This window comes from Mesoplodon mirus, assembly GCF_964341445.2.
Source record: "Mesoplodon mirus genome assembly, chromosome: 17".
In the NCBI taxonomy this organism is placed as follows: domain Eukaryota; kingdom Metazoa; phylum Chordata; class Mammalia; order Artiodactyla; family Ziphiidae; genus Mesoplodon; species Mesoplodon mirus.
Window position 1 is genome coordinate 9,189,395 of NC_138993.1, and position 16,653 is coordinate 9,206,047.

General features: G+C 34.3%; 1 protein-coding gene across 6 annotated transcripts in view; it reads left to right on the plus strand.

Annotated features, from left to right (window-relative positions):
• PDS5B (PDS5 cohesin associated factor B) overlaps positions 1-16,653 on the plus strand; it is a 197,083-nt gene that overhangs the window by 123,939 nt on the left and 56,491 nt on the right. For all 6 annotated transcript variants that reach the window (XM_082602513.1, XM_082602515.1, XM_082602518.1 and 3 more), the window contains exons 18-19: positions 2,243-2,348; positions 5,002-5,162. In XM_082602513.1, the coding sequence (XP_082458639.1) occupies positions 2,243-2,348; positions 5,002-5,162 (267 nt within the window). The remainder of the gene's footprint in view (positions 1-2,242; positions 2,349-5,001; positions 5,163-16,653) is intronic.

Sequence of the window (16,653 nt, forward strand, 5' to 3'; positions counted from 1 at the left end):
TTGATTCCTTCCCATTTGATTTGAGATGTTCCTTCATTATAGCATAAATTCTTATATTTGGGGTCTTACTGGATTTTTGCCTTGGTTTCTTTGTCTTTTGAGGCTTTTATGATACATTTTTATCTCATTGAGAAAGTTCTTTCATCCCTCCTCCCCTAAAATGCACTAGATGTTCCCAAACATTAATTAATTTTTCCAGATGAGCTATAGAATGTGTCTGTTGAATCTTGTCTCACACCAAGTTGTGTTCCTCTGAGATGTAGTGAAAAACACCATTTGTGTAATACTGTGTTTCCACGCTCATCTTGATTTTTTCAAATCTTTATGCTCCCTTAATATAATTTCAGAAGTTATGTACAGATTCTGTGCATTTAAAAATTTTTTAAATAAGTTTATTCATTCATTTATTTATTTATTGGCTGTGTTGGGTCTTCATTGCTCCACATGGACTTTCTTTAGTTGTGGTGAGCGGGGACTACGCTTTGTTGCCGTGCGCGGGCTTCTCATTGCGGTGACTTCTCTTGTTGTGGAGCACCGGCTCTAGGCGCGCAGGCTTCAGTAGTTGTGGCACGAGGACTCAGTAGTTGTGGCTCGCAGGCTCTAGAGCACAGGCTCATTAGTTGTGGCACATGGGCTTAGTTGCTCAGTGGCATGTGGGATCTTCCCGGACCAGGGCTCGAACCCGTGTCTCCTGCATTGGCAGGCGGATTCTTAACCACTGTGCCATCAGAGAAGCCCCTAAAACTTTTTATTCCTAGTTATTTTGTATATTTTGGCTTGTCATTATAAATAGATTTCTTCTACCCCTCACCCGGCTGTATTTTTTAGGTGGCTTTGGCTAATACAGAACAGCACAGTCGATTTTTAGTGTTTTATTGGTGTCACCTCACTGAACTCTTAGTATTTTTTAATAGTTTTTCAGTTGATTCTCTTTGGTTTTCCAGGTTGATGCTTTTTCTCATAGATTTTTTTATATCACTGGCTCTTGTCCTTTGGTTACTAGCTCAATTGTACCTCTTCAGGAATGCCTTTCCTGACTGCCCTGGCTAACCAAGGGTCTTGTCTTCTTGCCTGGGCCTGCTTTCTAGTCCTGTTGTTCCCTGATTTTAATGTTATTTGCTTGCTTATTTTTGGCCTTTGGCCTTCCCTCGCTAGACTGAGAGCTTCATGCTCTTACTCATGGAAGAAAATAATCAATTTAATTTTGGATATATGTTATTTTTCATTCCTATGGTACATCTAGGTAAAAAAAAAAAACCTTGGGACTGATGAAAATATGGGAAGAGGATTCAGGCTAAAGATTTTTATTTGGGGTGGTTGGAGCTATGAGAATCAGTTAATCAGGGAAAATGGGCAGAAAAGGACAAAACATCCTCAAAGATACTAATTGTTAAGGGAATGATAAATTTAAGAGGATGCTGCAAGGAAGACAGGTATATTTGACTTGTAGCTTGACCTTAGATTTGAGTACATAATATTTTTGTAGAAATGTAGATCTACTAAACATTTTAAGGAACATCGAATAATTGAATTTTCTTATATTTTGATAGGTATTATGTCTCTAACCTGGTGTCTGTTACTTTTTTTTTTGTAAAAAGAACAAATACCTACCAGAGTGAATGATTATTTTCGATAATAGTGCATTACAAATAATTATTTTAAAATCACATAAGCTTGTTTTTACAAGAAAATTTCAAAACATTGTGTTTCCTTTTTGATCTATTCTGAATGTTCCAGTGAGGATTTATTGTGTGTCTGTTATGTGGCATTTTTACACCTTTCAGGAGGAGGCCTTTCTGGCTTTTATAACAGTGCCAGACACAGTAATATTTGCTAGATGGTTTGAAAGTGCTTAATGTTGCCATTTATCCTTTATTTCAGTATACGTGTTTCTACTTACTGGAGTAATAATGAACTTTAGATAGTTAGAAAACATCTATTATCATTCACATGTTTAGGCATAAACTTTACACGGAAAATACAAGAATAAAAATATGGCATTAATAAACAGCAAATCAGATAACATTTTGACCTCATTTGAATGGACAAAGGAAAATATCATTTCAAAAAGAAGCTATATTTACTATAGCTTTCTGATTTGCCATAATGGTTGGGGAACAGCTGTATCAAATTTTATGTGGTTTAGTTGTGGTCTATATAGAAAATATTCAGGATTATTTTTCTTAGACATTGCTAATAGAAGAGTTAAAAAAAATGAAAAAAAATCTTTTTCATACTTTAGTGCTCTTATAAAGCAAGTGAACAAATCAATAGATGGAACAGCAGATGATGAAGATGAGGGTGTTCCAACTGATCAAGCCATCAGGGCAGGTCTTGAACTGCTTAAGGTAAATATGCTTAAGGTGAAATTAAGTGCCTAATTAGACAATTGTTAAACATATATAGTTTGGATTTTTTAGACTTGAGATTTGCTTCTTTAGGTTTATAGAACCTGAAGTAAAATTTTCTTAATCATTTTTAGGTAATTTTGAAATTGCATGTTTATTCTAACATGTAAGCTAAATATTCTCAGGTTTAAATTGTATAATATAACCTAGTATTAATTATATTAAGGATTATAATTTGAAGCTTTCATTAGTAAACAAAGAACTTGCTTACCCCTACCACAGGAAGAACCAAAATTTTAAAGTCCGTTTTATGTGTTATTTTGTTAGCTAAAATATGCTACTACCTTTTACTGATTACAAAAATATCAGTTAATTGTTGATAACATTGAAAATATAAACTAATAAAGAAGAAAACATTGAGAAGCCTATCATTCATAAATATCTTTTGTTTCCTTTTAATCTTTAGAAGAATGTACACTTCTACATAGTTGAGATCAGACTGAAAATACAATTTCGTATCTTGACTGTTTTCCCATAATAAATTATAAGCATTTTTCTCAATGTTTTTTAAGACAGTATTTTTAAGAGTGTCAAAAAACAGATCTGATTTTAGATGTATGCTTTAATTTAATTGCCTCCGTTTCCTCATCTATAATGGAGTTAGTAACAGTACTTCTCTCACAGGGACTAAATTAAATCATGTACTTAATGTCTTAGCAGAGTGTCTGGCTCATACTAAAAATAATAATAAACATTATTTTTTGAAATGGTGATTAGTTCATTTTGGGGATATCATAGTGTTCCCAACTGTTTTCATATTGTTGGATATTTAGATTTTTCTCATTTTATTACTGCTAAGGTAAATATATCTAAGATCTCCTGCTAATGTCTTTCTTTTTTTTTTTTTTAATACTAGAAGGACATTACTAGGTCAAAGAGAATGACCACTTTCAAAATTCTTGGATATATGTATATTCAAATTCCTTTACAGAGAAATTGTACTCATACAGTACATATATATAATTCAGTCAACAGTGTATGAAGGTGCCTATCTCCTATCTTCACAAATTTGGAATAGTATAAAATTTTAAGAGTTTTACTAATCTGATAAGCGAAAAATAATGTTTTAATTTATATAATTATTGCTAGTGAGAGCCACCTTTCATATGTTGATCATTAGTGTCTTCTCTATGGTGAATTCATTACTTTTATCCTGTGTTCATTTTCTACTGACATCTCAATCTTTTGTTTTTTTAACTGACTTAAGTGAGCTTTTAACTTCCTTGGCCTTTTTATAGGACTTTTTTTTTTTTTTTTTTTTTTGGCGGTACGCGGGCCTCTCACTGTTGTGGAGCACAGGCTCCAGACGCGCAGGCTCAGCGGCCATGGCTCACGGGCCCAGCCGCTCCGCGGCATGTGGGATCCTCCTGGACCGAGGCACGATCCCGTGTCCCCTGCATCAGCAGGTGGACTCTCAACCACTACGCCACCAGGGAAGCCCCTATAGGACATATTTGATATATAAAAAAATAAAATGTATTCTGTTATATGTACGTTGTAAAGTATAGTAATAAAACGAATACTAATAGAAAGTAAAAGGAATGCTAACTCAAATTAAATAGAATATTAATACTGTTGAAGTTCACTGAGTGGCTTTTTACCCCACATCTCCCAGGTCTGATTGTCCTGAATTTGGAGTTTATTATTCTCTTAACTATTCTGTATAGATTTTCCATTTATGTCTATGTGTATATCTCTAAATAACATCACTTATTTTGCTTGTTTCTCAGTCTTATAAATATGGCATTATGCTAATACATTTTTCTACTACTTGCTTGTCTTTACATTCTACATTTGAGTCTAATTTATTTTAAGCTTAAAAGTCCTGTCATGTTCAGAGGGATTTTTATTGTTTGTGATTTTTAAATTTGAAACAACGCAGCTAGAATTTATTTTGAAATTGTGTATTGTAGGGGAGGGTCTAATTTGATTTCCTCCAAATAACTATCCACCTTTACCAGGACTATTTATTAAAAATAAAAATTCCATCCATTCTCATTTATTTTCTGTTACCATCTTTATAATCTATTACACCCTATCTTAAGTGCTTATATATGGTAAGCTCTATTTATTTCTTTCTTTTTTCTTTTTTTTTGTTGCTTCTAATGTTAGTACCATGTTAATTTGATTATTGTAACCTTACAATATCTTTTATTGTCTGGTGTTTTACCCCCTTCCCTAGATTACTTTTTTCCAAAAATGTTATTAGCTGGTCTCTTCTAATGATCTTTGTTTAGAATCATAGAGGTTTTTAAAAAAATTCTCTCTTCTCATTTTCCTTTTCTCCTACGTTCATTCTCCTCCACCCCCCTCCCCAAACATTAACCAAATCCAGATTATTCTGAGTAGAATTATGTTAACATGTAATTTAATTTTGAAGGTAATTGTTTCTTTAGATTGTACAGTCTTCCTACACAAGAACAGTTCTGTTATATATTTGAGTAAGTTTTAGATTTTATTTATAGTGCTCTTATTGATTTTTTAGCATAATTATTTTTGTATTTACTTGGATTTGTAGTATTTCTAATATGTAACATTTCAGGTTTATAAAGGTGAAAAGGATTACAGATCATTTTTTATGATCATTTTTTAGGTACTCTCATTTACACATCCCATCTCATTTCATTCTGCTGAAACATTTGAATCTCTCCTGGCTTGTCTGAAAATGGATGATGAAAAAGTAGCAGAAGCTGCACTCCAAATTTTCAAAAACACAGGAAGCAAAATTGAAGAGGATTTCCCACACATCAGATCGTGAGTTGAGATTTTTCTGATAAATATTCTGGAAGACAGAAAAATAACTTACTGTTTCTTGATTTATGTAATAGCTGGAATCTTTTAAGTTTTGAGGAAATAATGTCTGGGTTATCTTAAGTCTAAAATATTCAGTTTAGATTCTCATTTCCTGGGAGAAAGCATTGATTGGTTTTAGAAGATTCATGAAAATGTAGGGTGAGCATGGCGTTTCTTTCTGAAGCATCAGTTTTGCTTAAAGGTTTTTTTTTGAATTGTATATGTACTTCTCTTTTTTTTAAAATTTAATTTATTTATTTTTGGCTGCGTTGGGTATTCGTTGCTGCACTCGGGCTTTCCGTAGTTGTGGTGAGTGGGGGCTACTCTTCGTTGCGGTGCACAGGCTTCTCATTGCAGTGGCTTCTCTTGTTGTGGAGCACGGACTCTAGGCGCGCAGGCTTCAGTAGTTGTGCCACGTGGGCTCAGTAGTTGTGGCTCGCAGGCTCTAGAGCGCAGGTTCAGTAGTTGTGGCGCACGGGCTTAGTTGCCCGGCGGCATGTGGGATCTTCCCGGACCAGGGCTCGAACCCTTGTCCCCTGCATTGGCAGGCAGACTCTCAACCACTGTGCCACCAGGGAAGCCCGCCCTTAAAGATTTTAATGAAAGCAGTTTTACAGTAAAACAGTTCCTTGACATATTATGGCATAGGATAAGTAATTCATGAAAATTTAAGGTCCGATGGGAAATTCCAAAGGCATTTCAACAGGATTGTCCATAGCACTCTTTACCTTCTTCTGTGATTATGAGTATTGACTCGGAAATTTTCAGAAGTATTGCTTTATTTGGCACAGGGAAACAGAGAAGCATGTTAAGCATCCTAACAGCAGTGTGTTATGTGTGTGTGTTTGTGTATTCTAGTATTTCCAAGAATTGGAAATTGTGCTGTTATCCTGGTGATCTCTAATAGTGGTTGATTATTGTTCAAGATTCTCTAATAGCTCAAATTCTCTTAATAGCTCAAAACGAATAAGTCTTCATTCTTTATGAATCCCTGCTTGCTTCTCTGTATGCATCTCTCCTCCCTGTTCCTGGAGAGCATAGCTGATAGTTGGTCTTGATATTGCCATAGTCAATGGTGATTGGTTTTACATCCAGCTCTCATTACTTTTGGTCTAGTTAGTTGTGGTTGGGGTACTGTGCTTCTTCATGTTGAAGAATTGCCTGCGGCTCTTTTCCTTAGAAAGAGATTTGGACAAAGCTAGCTTTTAGAGGCTCAGGTATACTTTCTGTTATTACTTTCTATTTGCATGAACTTAATTCTAGAAACTATTGATATATAGGACAAAAGCATTATTTAAGTGATAATTGAAACATAAAAGAATTTTATAACAGTATACTTTTTGGCAAGGGCAAGAAACTTTATTGTTTAGAACTGGCTTCTTAATTTTTAAGGGAGCCTAGAACATAAACTTCCCTTTGGAATGGAGCTGCGACTCTCCTATCCAGATCAGAGATCAGAGTTTGGAGATATATGTATACACACACACTATATGTATAAACTGTATATAACTCTACCATATACTGAATGCCCACTTATTGTATTATCTCATTTAAACCTTGTAACAGTTCAGTGTGATTTGTAGGAATTATCCTAATCTTCCAAATGGGGAATCTAATGTTTACTTGAGGTAAATGGTTCTAGGTCACATAGCTAGTAAATAGCAGAGTGAAGATTTGAATATAGGCCTGTTTGTTTGCAGTGCTTATGGTACCGTATCCATTATGGCACAGTTCCTTTCTTAATTAGAACTTTAAACAAGTTTTAGTTTGATTTATTCAGTGGAGGTTTTAGTTTTCATTCTAGACTGTCTTTCCTAGTACCCTTTATATTTTAAAGAAACATTGTTTGATATATTTGTAGGAGAACTACGAGAGCAAGGTCGAAAGGTGGACATTTTAGAACACATGAGGGCATTTTACAACATACTCTGCTTTAATATGGAACTGAAGTACTTAGAGTTATTTGATATGTATGCTGAGTATATTTCGGATATCTCTCATGAGGAGAATTAATTCAGCTGATATTGAATACCTGCTGTGTGTACACACTGTTCTTGATGAAGTAATTCATAGTATATGTCTTCCAGGAGATAAAATATGTATGCAGATTTTATATTTTAAATTATTAAATTTGGTGAGTTGATGTTGAGGAAAAACGATAGAGTTAAATGAATGTTTAGTAAATTATCTTCCCTTGAATTCCCTAAAATAATTTAAAAGAAAAATGTATCTAAGTAGAAGCTACCACGAGCTGGACAGAATTGGTGCTAGATAAGCCATTTAGACTGAATTGAGTGTGAGAACATTGACAGTTGATAAATGTATCCCTGAATCAGATGTTTAAGGGAATGTATAATGAGTGTTCTTTCATTTGCTCATTTAGAGGGAGGAGTTTGAGCTATGGGCAGCTTTGAGAGAAATAGCAAAAACCTAATTTCAGCTGGAATAGAGCTAAAGGAGAGACTTTTCGGTCATACCATTTGTCTCTGGGCTTAACAGGAGGAGCAAAGCTTATAGGTGAGGTAAGGCTTAGAGTAGAATTGTGAAGCAAATGTCTCATCAACTTTACAGGAACAGAAAAAATTATGTGCTGACCCACTAAACTAAAATGATGGTGAATTATGGGTTCCATTATGACTCAGTAAGTCTCTCAGGAATCTGGCTCATCCCAAAGTAGGCAGATATGCCAAAACTGAGAGTCCCCTATAGCATAAGGTATGGTCATAGTCCAAGTGGAGCTGGTTCTCAATTGGAGGAGCTTAAACAGACTTAGAAATTACACAGAAGAAAAGGACTTGATACCTTTAGTCCCAACTTCTTCCTCCATGCTGTTTATCCAGCTAATTAAGCAAGTGTAGTTTGAGTTGGGAGTTCTAATGTTAATTTTTTAAAACAAGTGCCCAATGTTCAGTCCTCAGGGAAACACTATCTACATTTTTGTTTAAATGGTGGAGCCAGAGAGAATTTCTCATACTCAAAGATGAATTAACAGAATACAAATAAATTAACAAACATGAATCCTGTGGGGATAATTTAGCGTTCAAAAGATAGCTGATCAGCACTTTGGAAGAGTTGTATTTTTCTAGGAAAAAAGAAAATTTTAGACAGTTGTTCTAAACTGCCAAGAAAATTAAACAGCAAATGACATCTGGAAAAAAAGAACAAAAATAAGATAACATAAAAAGAGAAATGGCAGAACTAAGGATAAAGAAGAGCAGGAACATATTTGTATTATAGAAAGTAATTTATTATAAACAGCAAGGAGCGCAGAGTAAACAATATTGAAAATGTAACCAGGAAGGGTTCTGTTGAACTTGAGGAAACTGCATAGAATGTAGATATAGTGGGCAAAGAAATGAAGGCAGTTAAAAAAGAGAATTGCAGATAGTGAAAAGCCATGATTAGTTTCTGTGGAGAAGACAACAGAATAATGGGAAATGGAAAACATTTTTAAAAAATAGTAGTAAACTTGTTTGGAACGAATGAAAACGTGAATCTGGAGATTAAAAGGGCTCATGTTTTAGGAAAATACTGTGATGGAATTTACTGAATTTTCAGAGATTACAGAAGTGATTTCATAAACATCAAGGGAAAAAAAAAAAGTAGATCATGTACAACGGAAAGGTGATGAGGCTGACTTATTTCTTTTCAACCACAAAAGATTTCCAAAGTTAATGATTCAACAACTAGAGAGTTTTGATGGACAAAAAGAATGTATCTAAAGCATTTCCTAACTAGCCAAGTTGTGCTTAAATAAGGGGAAATGAAGGATAGTATTTAGGATTCAAGGACTTAAGGAATGTATTAGCCCCTTAATGTGGGCCTCTCGCTGTTGTGGCCTCTCCCGTTGTAGCATGTGGGATCTTCCCGGACCCGGGCATGAACCCGTGTCCCCTGCATCAGCAGGCAGACTCTCAACCACTGCACCACCAGGGACGCCCTAGCCCCTTTTTATTGTGAGGTTACTCTGTCTACCAAGTTGTGTGATTTTTTCTCTTTGTATTCAGTTTAGCTTATGCCCCTAAATCAAACTTTTGTTTTCTTCTTGTTTGCATATCTTTGATTTGTCTTTTCTCATCATTTTACTTTCATTATTTAAATTTTAGATTTTAGGCTATATCTATGTCTTAGATATTTGAAAACCTGAATTTTTTTAAGGGTCATGTAAATAAATAAAATTGGGTCAAGTAGAGGGGAGAAGAAAACCTAATAGACTATAACTATGAAAGAATTAGAGAAAATTACCTTCTAATAATAATAATAAGGGCCAATAAAGGTGTGTGTTAAAGGAGGTGTTTCAAATCTATACATATATATTTAAAAAAAAACACACAGGAATTCTAATTTTTTAAAATTGTTCAGAGCATGGGGGAAAAAGAAAGCATTTAGATTACTTCTTATAAAGCCAAGGTAACTACAGGAATGCTAAAACCTGATAAAAGATATCCCTCCAAAAGAAAACTAAGACAAATCTTACTAATATTGATGCAAAAATTGTACATAAAATATTATCAAAAAGAGAGTTTACTACAATAAAACAAGAATATCCTATGGCCAAATGTAGTTAATTCCAGGAATACAAAAAGGGTTACTACTAAAAAGCCTAATATTCATGTTATAATTCATTATATAAATGAGTAAAAAGGAAAGGGCACACAATAGATCATTTTGACAGATGCTGAAAGGGCTTCTGTTAAAAAAAATCAACTATTTATAATTAAACCCAATAAAATACAATTTAATGCCTTCATACTTCTCAAACCAGTATGCACCATCATATGGTAAAACATTAGAAGCATTCCCAGTAAAATCAGGAGCAAGATGAGAAAATACACTAGCTCTGCTGTGATTTAACATTGTTTTGGAAGCATTAACCAATATAATTACATAAGAAAATAAGAGGTGCAGGCGTTGGAAAGGCGGAAGCAAAGTTATCATATTCTAAGAAAAATTCAAGAGAATGAACTGCAGAACTAGTAAAATACTAAAAAATAAGATGGGCAAAATAAGTATGTATAAATCCAAAGCTTTCTTTATATACCATTAACAATCATTTAGAAAATATTATACGAGTAGAAATCAGAAGATTTAAAAGTAAAGTGTATAAGAAATTTGTAACTCTGTACAACCCTATAATAGTGAGGGGTATAATATTTGACAAAGAAATTAGGAAAACTTAGATTATTGAGTAAATAATTGGCAAGCTGTTTTAAAAAGAAAAATTAATGTAGACTGCTTACTTGCTTTTACATATATTCCAGATGAGCCAAAGATTATTCATATATCTAAGATTTTAAGTACATATAAAATTAATTAATAAACGTATTAGTAACCAGTACATTTTTTGTAACTTCTTACTTTGTGGTGAAAGGGACACTGATGCCAAGTCACAATTGAAATATTGATGGATTGGATTTTTAAAAATTCATTTATTGAAAAAATATTTGTAGAGCCTTCATTGTGTATGAGGTACTTGAGGATGTTAAAATGAAAAGGACAGGTTAAGTCTCTGTCCTTATATTTTAGTGAGGGAGAATACTATTTAGACAAAAGCAAAAATCATGAAATAAATTAGAAACAGAACTGGTATGCTGGGAAGCTATTTTCAATATATATGACTTTAGAAAAGGTTAATATTTGTAATGTATTAAGATTCTTAACAAAGGAATAACAGACATGCCTCACAGTAGAATACTAACATAGGGAATAAATAAGAAATTTACAAACAGGAAGTCCTTCATCACATTAGGAAAGGACATTTATGCCTGCTAAGAGTACTGGAGGCAAATACAATACCCACATGCTGTATAACCAGTTTTAGCTAGCATGCCAGTGCTGCTCTCAGTTGGAATATAAACTGATGCAGCTTTTCTGAGTTGGTAATGTGGTAATACTTACCAACTTAAAATGTGTGTGGTGCTTAATACTGTAGTTTCACTTTGAGGTATTTATTCCAGAGATAATTAGAAAATATGTCTACATAGTGGGTAGATGGTTCAAGGTCCAGTCAGAAACAGAAACCATTCCAGGTATTTTAAATGTAAATAAATTAATTAATACAGATGTTTAAAGCTTGAAAGAGCAAAAAGTTGCTTTGGCAGCTCAGAGATTATGATTTGCTGGAAGCAGTTACCACCCTTAGGGCTGTTGGAACAACTGGGAATAAGCAGTGTTAAGGACTGCCCAGTGGGTGGAAGAGCCTGTCCACATCGTGCTAACTAGCTATCAGAGTAGGGGTGGCCTGGCTCTTGCTGCAGGGCAGCACAGCTACTGCAGAGAAGGCCTTGAAGAAGCTGTGGTGTCTCTTGTTGGAAGAGCCTACCAGCTCTTGTGGGAGTCTGGGAAATGTGATTTACAGCTCCAGGATCTCAGAGCAGATTATAGGATATAAAGCTCAGATAAAGAGCTAGCACAGGGATGTTCATTGTTTTGTTGTCAAGATTTAAAAAAAAAAACAAAACATCTAAATGCTCAATGGTAGGAGATTGGTTAGATTCATTGTGGTATAGCCAGCCACTGAAGACCCGTGTGACCTTTAAAAAAAAAAAGTTTCCAAGTAATATATATTTTGTATTCTCATTTATTTAATATGTGTATGTATGTACAGAGAAATTTTAGAAGTAGTTCTAAAAAATGTTAACACTAATGATTTCAGGGTAGTAGGATTTGGAGTTTTTTTCATCAGTGTTTTTAATGTGTTTTCCAGTTTTGTTCGCAACCCGGGCAGCAGGGGGGTTTCCCCTTGAATTTTAAGGGGAAAAATCAATTTAATGAGGGAATAAAGGATTTCCTTTAATAGAAACTTATTAATATAAAAAGCAGTCAGAAGGTAGTTGCTTCATTTATGTTCATTAACTTCTCTGTCTGCCTAGGGCTTTAGAATTCTTGAAATTGTTTTTTTTTTTTCCTTCCTTATTGTTTTGGTATATTTCTGTTTTCTGTTTAAATGAGTATGCAGAATACTGGATGAACTTAAAATTTCTCCTGCTATCTTTGAAAGTCTCCACCATAGTTGCTTCTTACTTGTGTGTGACCTGTAATTTTTCTCTTGATTACTAAGAAAAGAGATTATGGATGTTTGTATTGTAAAGACTGACTTATGAGAAGATAGGTCTTCTCTGGGGACTTCAGTTACTGAAGTAACCAGAAAATAATAATTTTTCATTTCACAAAGAAGCCACAAACCACAGACTAAAAAGAGGGCATTTTGGTGAGGCTCGAATTGTTTTTTTACATAGTTTATTATTGAAGTTTTCAAACATATAAAGAAGAGGTAGAATATTATAGTGAACTCCCATGTATCCACCAACCCGTTTATATATAAATAACTAAAAGCCACTTCGTTTAATTTATAATTCTACCCACTCCCTGCATTCCCCTTATATTTGAAAACAAATCCCAGACTCTATATTTTCATCTATACATCTCAGTATCTCCAAAAGATAAGAACTCTAAAAAAATGATCACAATGCTTTTATTGTAAACACAGTTAATAATAATATCCAATTAATTTTCTCAAAAATATAGTAATTTTTTTAATAGTTTGTTTTTTTTTTTTGAATCGGGATCCAAGTGAGGTTTCTACATTGTTATTGCTTGATAGGTCTCTGAAGTCCCTTTTTTCCCGTCGGTTACCCCTCCAGTTAGCTCTTCTCTTTGTGTTTGATGAAGAAACCAGGTTGTTTATCTTGAAGAGTTTTACATAAACTGATTTTTGATTTTTGCTAATTGTATGCCTTTGGCATGCTTTAACATTTTCCTGTGTTTTCTGTAAAGTGATAGTTGAATCCAGAGGCCTGATTGGATTCTGCTTCAGCAATTTTGTCGTCACAGGACCACTTTGTAGGTGGTGGTATGCTCTTCTGTCAGGAGGAATGTAATACCTGGCTGTTTCTCTTTTATGATGTTAGCAGCTGATCATATTTAGTAATCAGTAATGATACTCTGTCATTCCTTTATCACTTGTTAGCTGAATACTTTTATAAAGAGGAACTTCTCATCTATTCTTCAGCAGGATAAGTGCTTGATACTTTTTTTTTCCTTTTTTAATTTTTTTAGCATCAGAAGTTATTTATTCAGGCTTTTTTTCTGTACCTAATATTATTCGTTTTGCTCTAAGTCAATTAACTTGCAGAAACATAAGCATTACTTTAAAGCACATGAAGAAAAATTAAAATGCTTTTTTTCATTTAATTTATTTATCAGTTTATTTAAAACATCATGAATAATCTTTTTTTTATTGGAGTATAGTTGCTTTGCAATGTTGTGTTAGTTTCAGGTGTACAGCAAAGTGATTCAGTTATACATATACATATATTCTTTTTTTTTAAGATTCTTTTCTCATATAGGTTATCACAGAATATTGAGTAGAGTTCCCTGTGTCTACAGTAGGTCCTTGTTGGTTATCTGTCTTATACATATGTAGTCGTGTGTATATGTTCATCCTAAGCGCCTCATTTATCCCTCCCCGCCACACTTTCCCTTTGGTAACCATAAGTTTGTTTTCCATATCTGTAAGTAATAGGTGATTCTTTTATGTATTGAACAGAGTTCAAAATCAAGAGTGAGGAGTTTAGTTTACTAGTATCCTCTGTTGTCATCTTTTAAAAATATCATTATAAACTGATGGATTTACTCATATTTGTGTTTCAGTCAATTACAGTGATCACTCGATGCTCACATTGTCCCATCTCTAGGCTATTCAGATTGACTTCTGAATCCTTTTGAATAACTCCACTAATCTTTGTAATGTCTTCGCAACCTGGTATGACAAAATGTTCCAGACCCATCTTGTACATGTCCTGCCCCCGACCTGGATTCAGCCATTTCTCTGAGGAGCCCTGGTTCCTTTTAATGGGAATAGTATTAAGAAATCAGAATGTCAATCTTGTGTGTACTAATTACTAATGTGTGGGTCACTTTTCTAGGACAATTCCGTGGATACAGCTTAAAAAAAAAGGGGGTTTTTGGAAGATAAAATGCATTGTATGTTTATATTGATTATTCCAGTTCAAAGTGGGTTTTTATTGAGCCTCTTCAATTTTACATTTTTATCTTTTCCCCTATGCTGAGATAATACAGGATGATAAAGCTATGATATTACATAATAACTCATTTGAATTATCCCATAATAAATACAGAACGGTCTCAGAATAGTATGGTTCCTAAAAACAGCTGTTTGTTTGCCTTGTGTAGTTCTCTTTTGTATTTAGGGTGTATCACATTAGGGATTTACAGTCAAGTTCTTGTGTTTTAAAGTTACTTGGAATGATTCTTTGTGTGGTTATGCCACCAAGTGGATGCATGTTTTTGTTCATTTGTTTCTTTTTATTTTTTGAGGTTACTTTAAAAATTTTTATTTCTTAATTATATGAAGTATTCACAGGTTTTAAAGACAAGCTGAAAAAGCAAGATATATTCTAAGCAGTCTAGCACGTACTCCTCAGCACTCTCCCCTGTTCCTTCTTACCTACAGATCAACGTAAAAGAAGTCTTTTCATGCATGTCGGTCTAGTTGTGTTTCAGTGCATATGTGTACATGTATGTGTGTTCACATGACCTCTTTGATAGAAGAATGATAAAGTACACCATACATGCCTTTCTCCACCTTGCTTTTTTTCTCTTTACATATACTAGCAGTTATTCCACATTTAAATATTTATTTTGTGGATATATCATAGAATAAATACATACATAATTTTACTAGATATTGTTACAGTTCCCTCTGTAGTGGTTATACCATTTTGCATTCTCTCCAGCAGTGTATGAATGTACTTGGTTCCCCATAGCCTTGTCAACAGACTGTGTTGTTAATGAAATGTTTCTCCTTGTCCCTGGTTATCTTCCTTGTTCTGCAGTCTTTGAGAGCAGCATCTACTTTCATTTGTATTCGTGTTTGCAAGGCATATCTCTTTCTTGTGGTCTTTTATTCTCTCATTCTTTTTTTTTTTAATTAACATTAAAATTTTATTTATTTATTTATTTATGGCTGTGTTGGGTCTTCGTTGCTGCGCGCAGGCTTTCTCTAGTTGTGGCGAGCGGGGGCTACTCTTCTTTGCGGTGCGTGGGCTTCTCACTGCGGTGGCTTCTCTTGTTGCAGAGCACGGGCTGTAGGCGCGCAGGCTTCAGTAGTTGTGGCGTGCGAGCTCAGTAGTTGTGGCTTGCGGGCTCTGGAGCGCAGGCTCAGTATTTGTGACACACGGGCTTAGTTGCTCTGCAGCATGTGGAATCTTCCTGGACCAGGGCTCGAACCCGTGTCCCCTGCATTGGCAGGCGGATTCTTAACCACTGTGCCACCAGGGAAGTCCCAGTTCTCTCATTCTTTCATTCTTCCCTCCCTCCCTTCGTTCCTTCCCTGTAAATGTTCCTGGGACTTAATATGTAAAATAAATACCTTTTAAATATCCTATAGTTTGAGTTTGGTCTTTGTTTTGTTTTTGTTGGTTTGTTTTGATTTTGGTTGTTTTAATCCAATTTGACACACTCTTGCTTTCAATTGGAATGTTTATACCATTTACCATTTAATGTAACTGTTGATACAGTTGGGTTTAAAGCTGCCATCTTAATATATGTTCCCACTTCTTTCTATTTCTGCCCTCTTTGAGGTTGACTATTTTTAATGATTTTATTTTATTGGCTTATCTGTGTTCGAATACAATTATACCCCTTAATGTGTGTTGTAAACATCTTGCAGCAGTGTACTTCCACGCCTTCCCCCTCCAGGCTTTTGTGCTTTCGTTGTTGTACATTTTGTTTCTATGTATGTTATAAATGCTACAATATGTTACTGATATTTTTGCCCTAAACACTTTGATATACCTCAGGTTAACAATAGCATATTTCTTTGATTTGTACACATATATTTACCTTTTTTTGTGCCATTCTTCATGTTTTGGAGATCTATCCATATTTTTATCTGGTATCATTTTTGTTCCTGAATAACTTTAATGTTCCTTAGAGTATAATTCTGCTTATAATTAATTATCTTAGCTTTTCTTTGTCTGAAAAAGTCTTTATTTTATCTTCATTCTTAAATTTGCTCAGACTAGAATTCTAGGTTGAGAGTTCTTTTGGTTTTTAGTACCTGAAAGACGTCACTCTCTTATTTTCTGGACTCTGCATGGTTTCTGATGAAAAGTGATCTTTCATTCTTTGTTCCTCTATACATAATACGTCTTCTCTGAATGGTTTTGAGGTTTTTTTTTTAATCGCTGTTTTCACCAAATTGATAATGATGTGCCTTGGAGTGGTATACTTAATGTTTCTTCTGCTTGAGGTTTATTGAGATTCTTGGGACTGTGGGTTTATTTTCATCATATTTGGAGTGTTTTTTTGGTAATTCTTTCTTTTTTTTTTTTTTTAATGTTCTCCCCTTCTCACCCCCTTGGTTTCTGGGACTCCAATTGCATGTATTTTTGACTACTTAATATTGTCTTGGAGGTCACTGATGTGC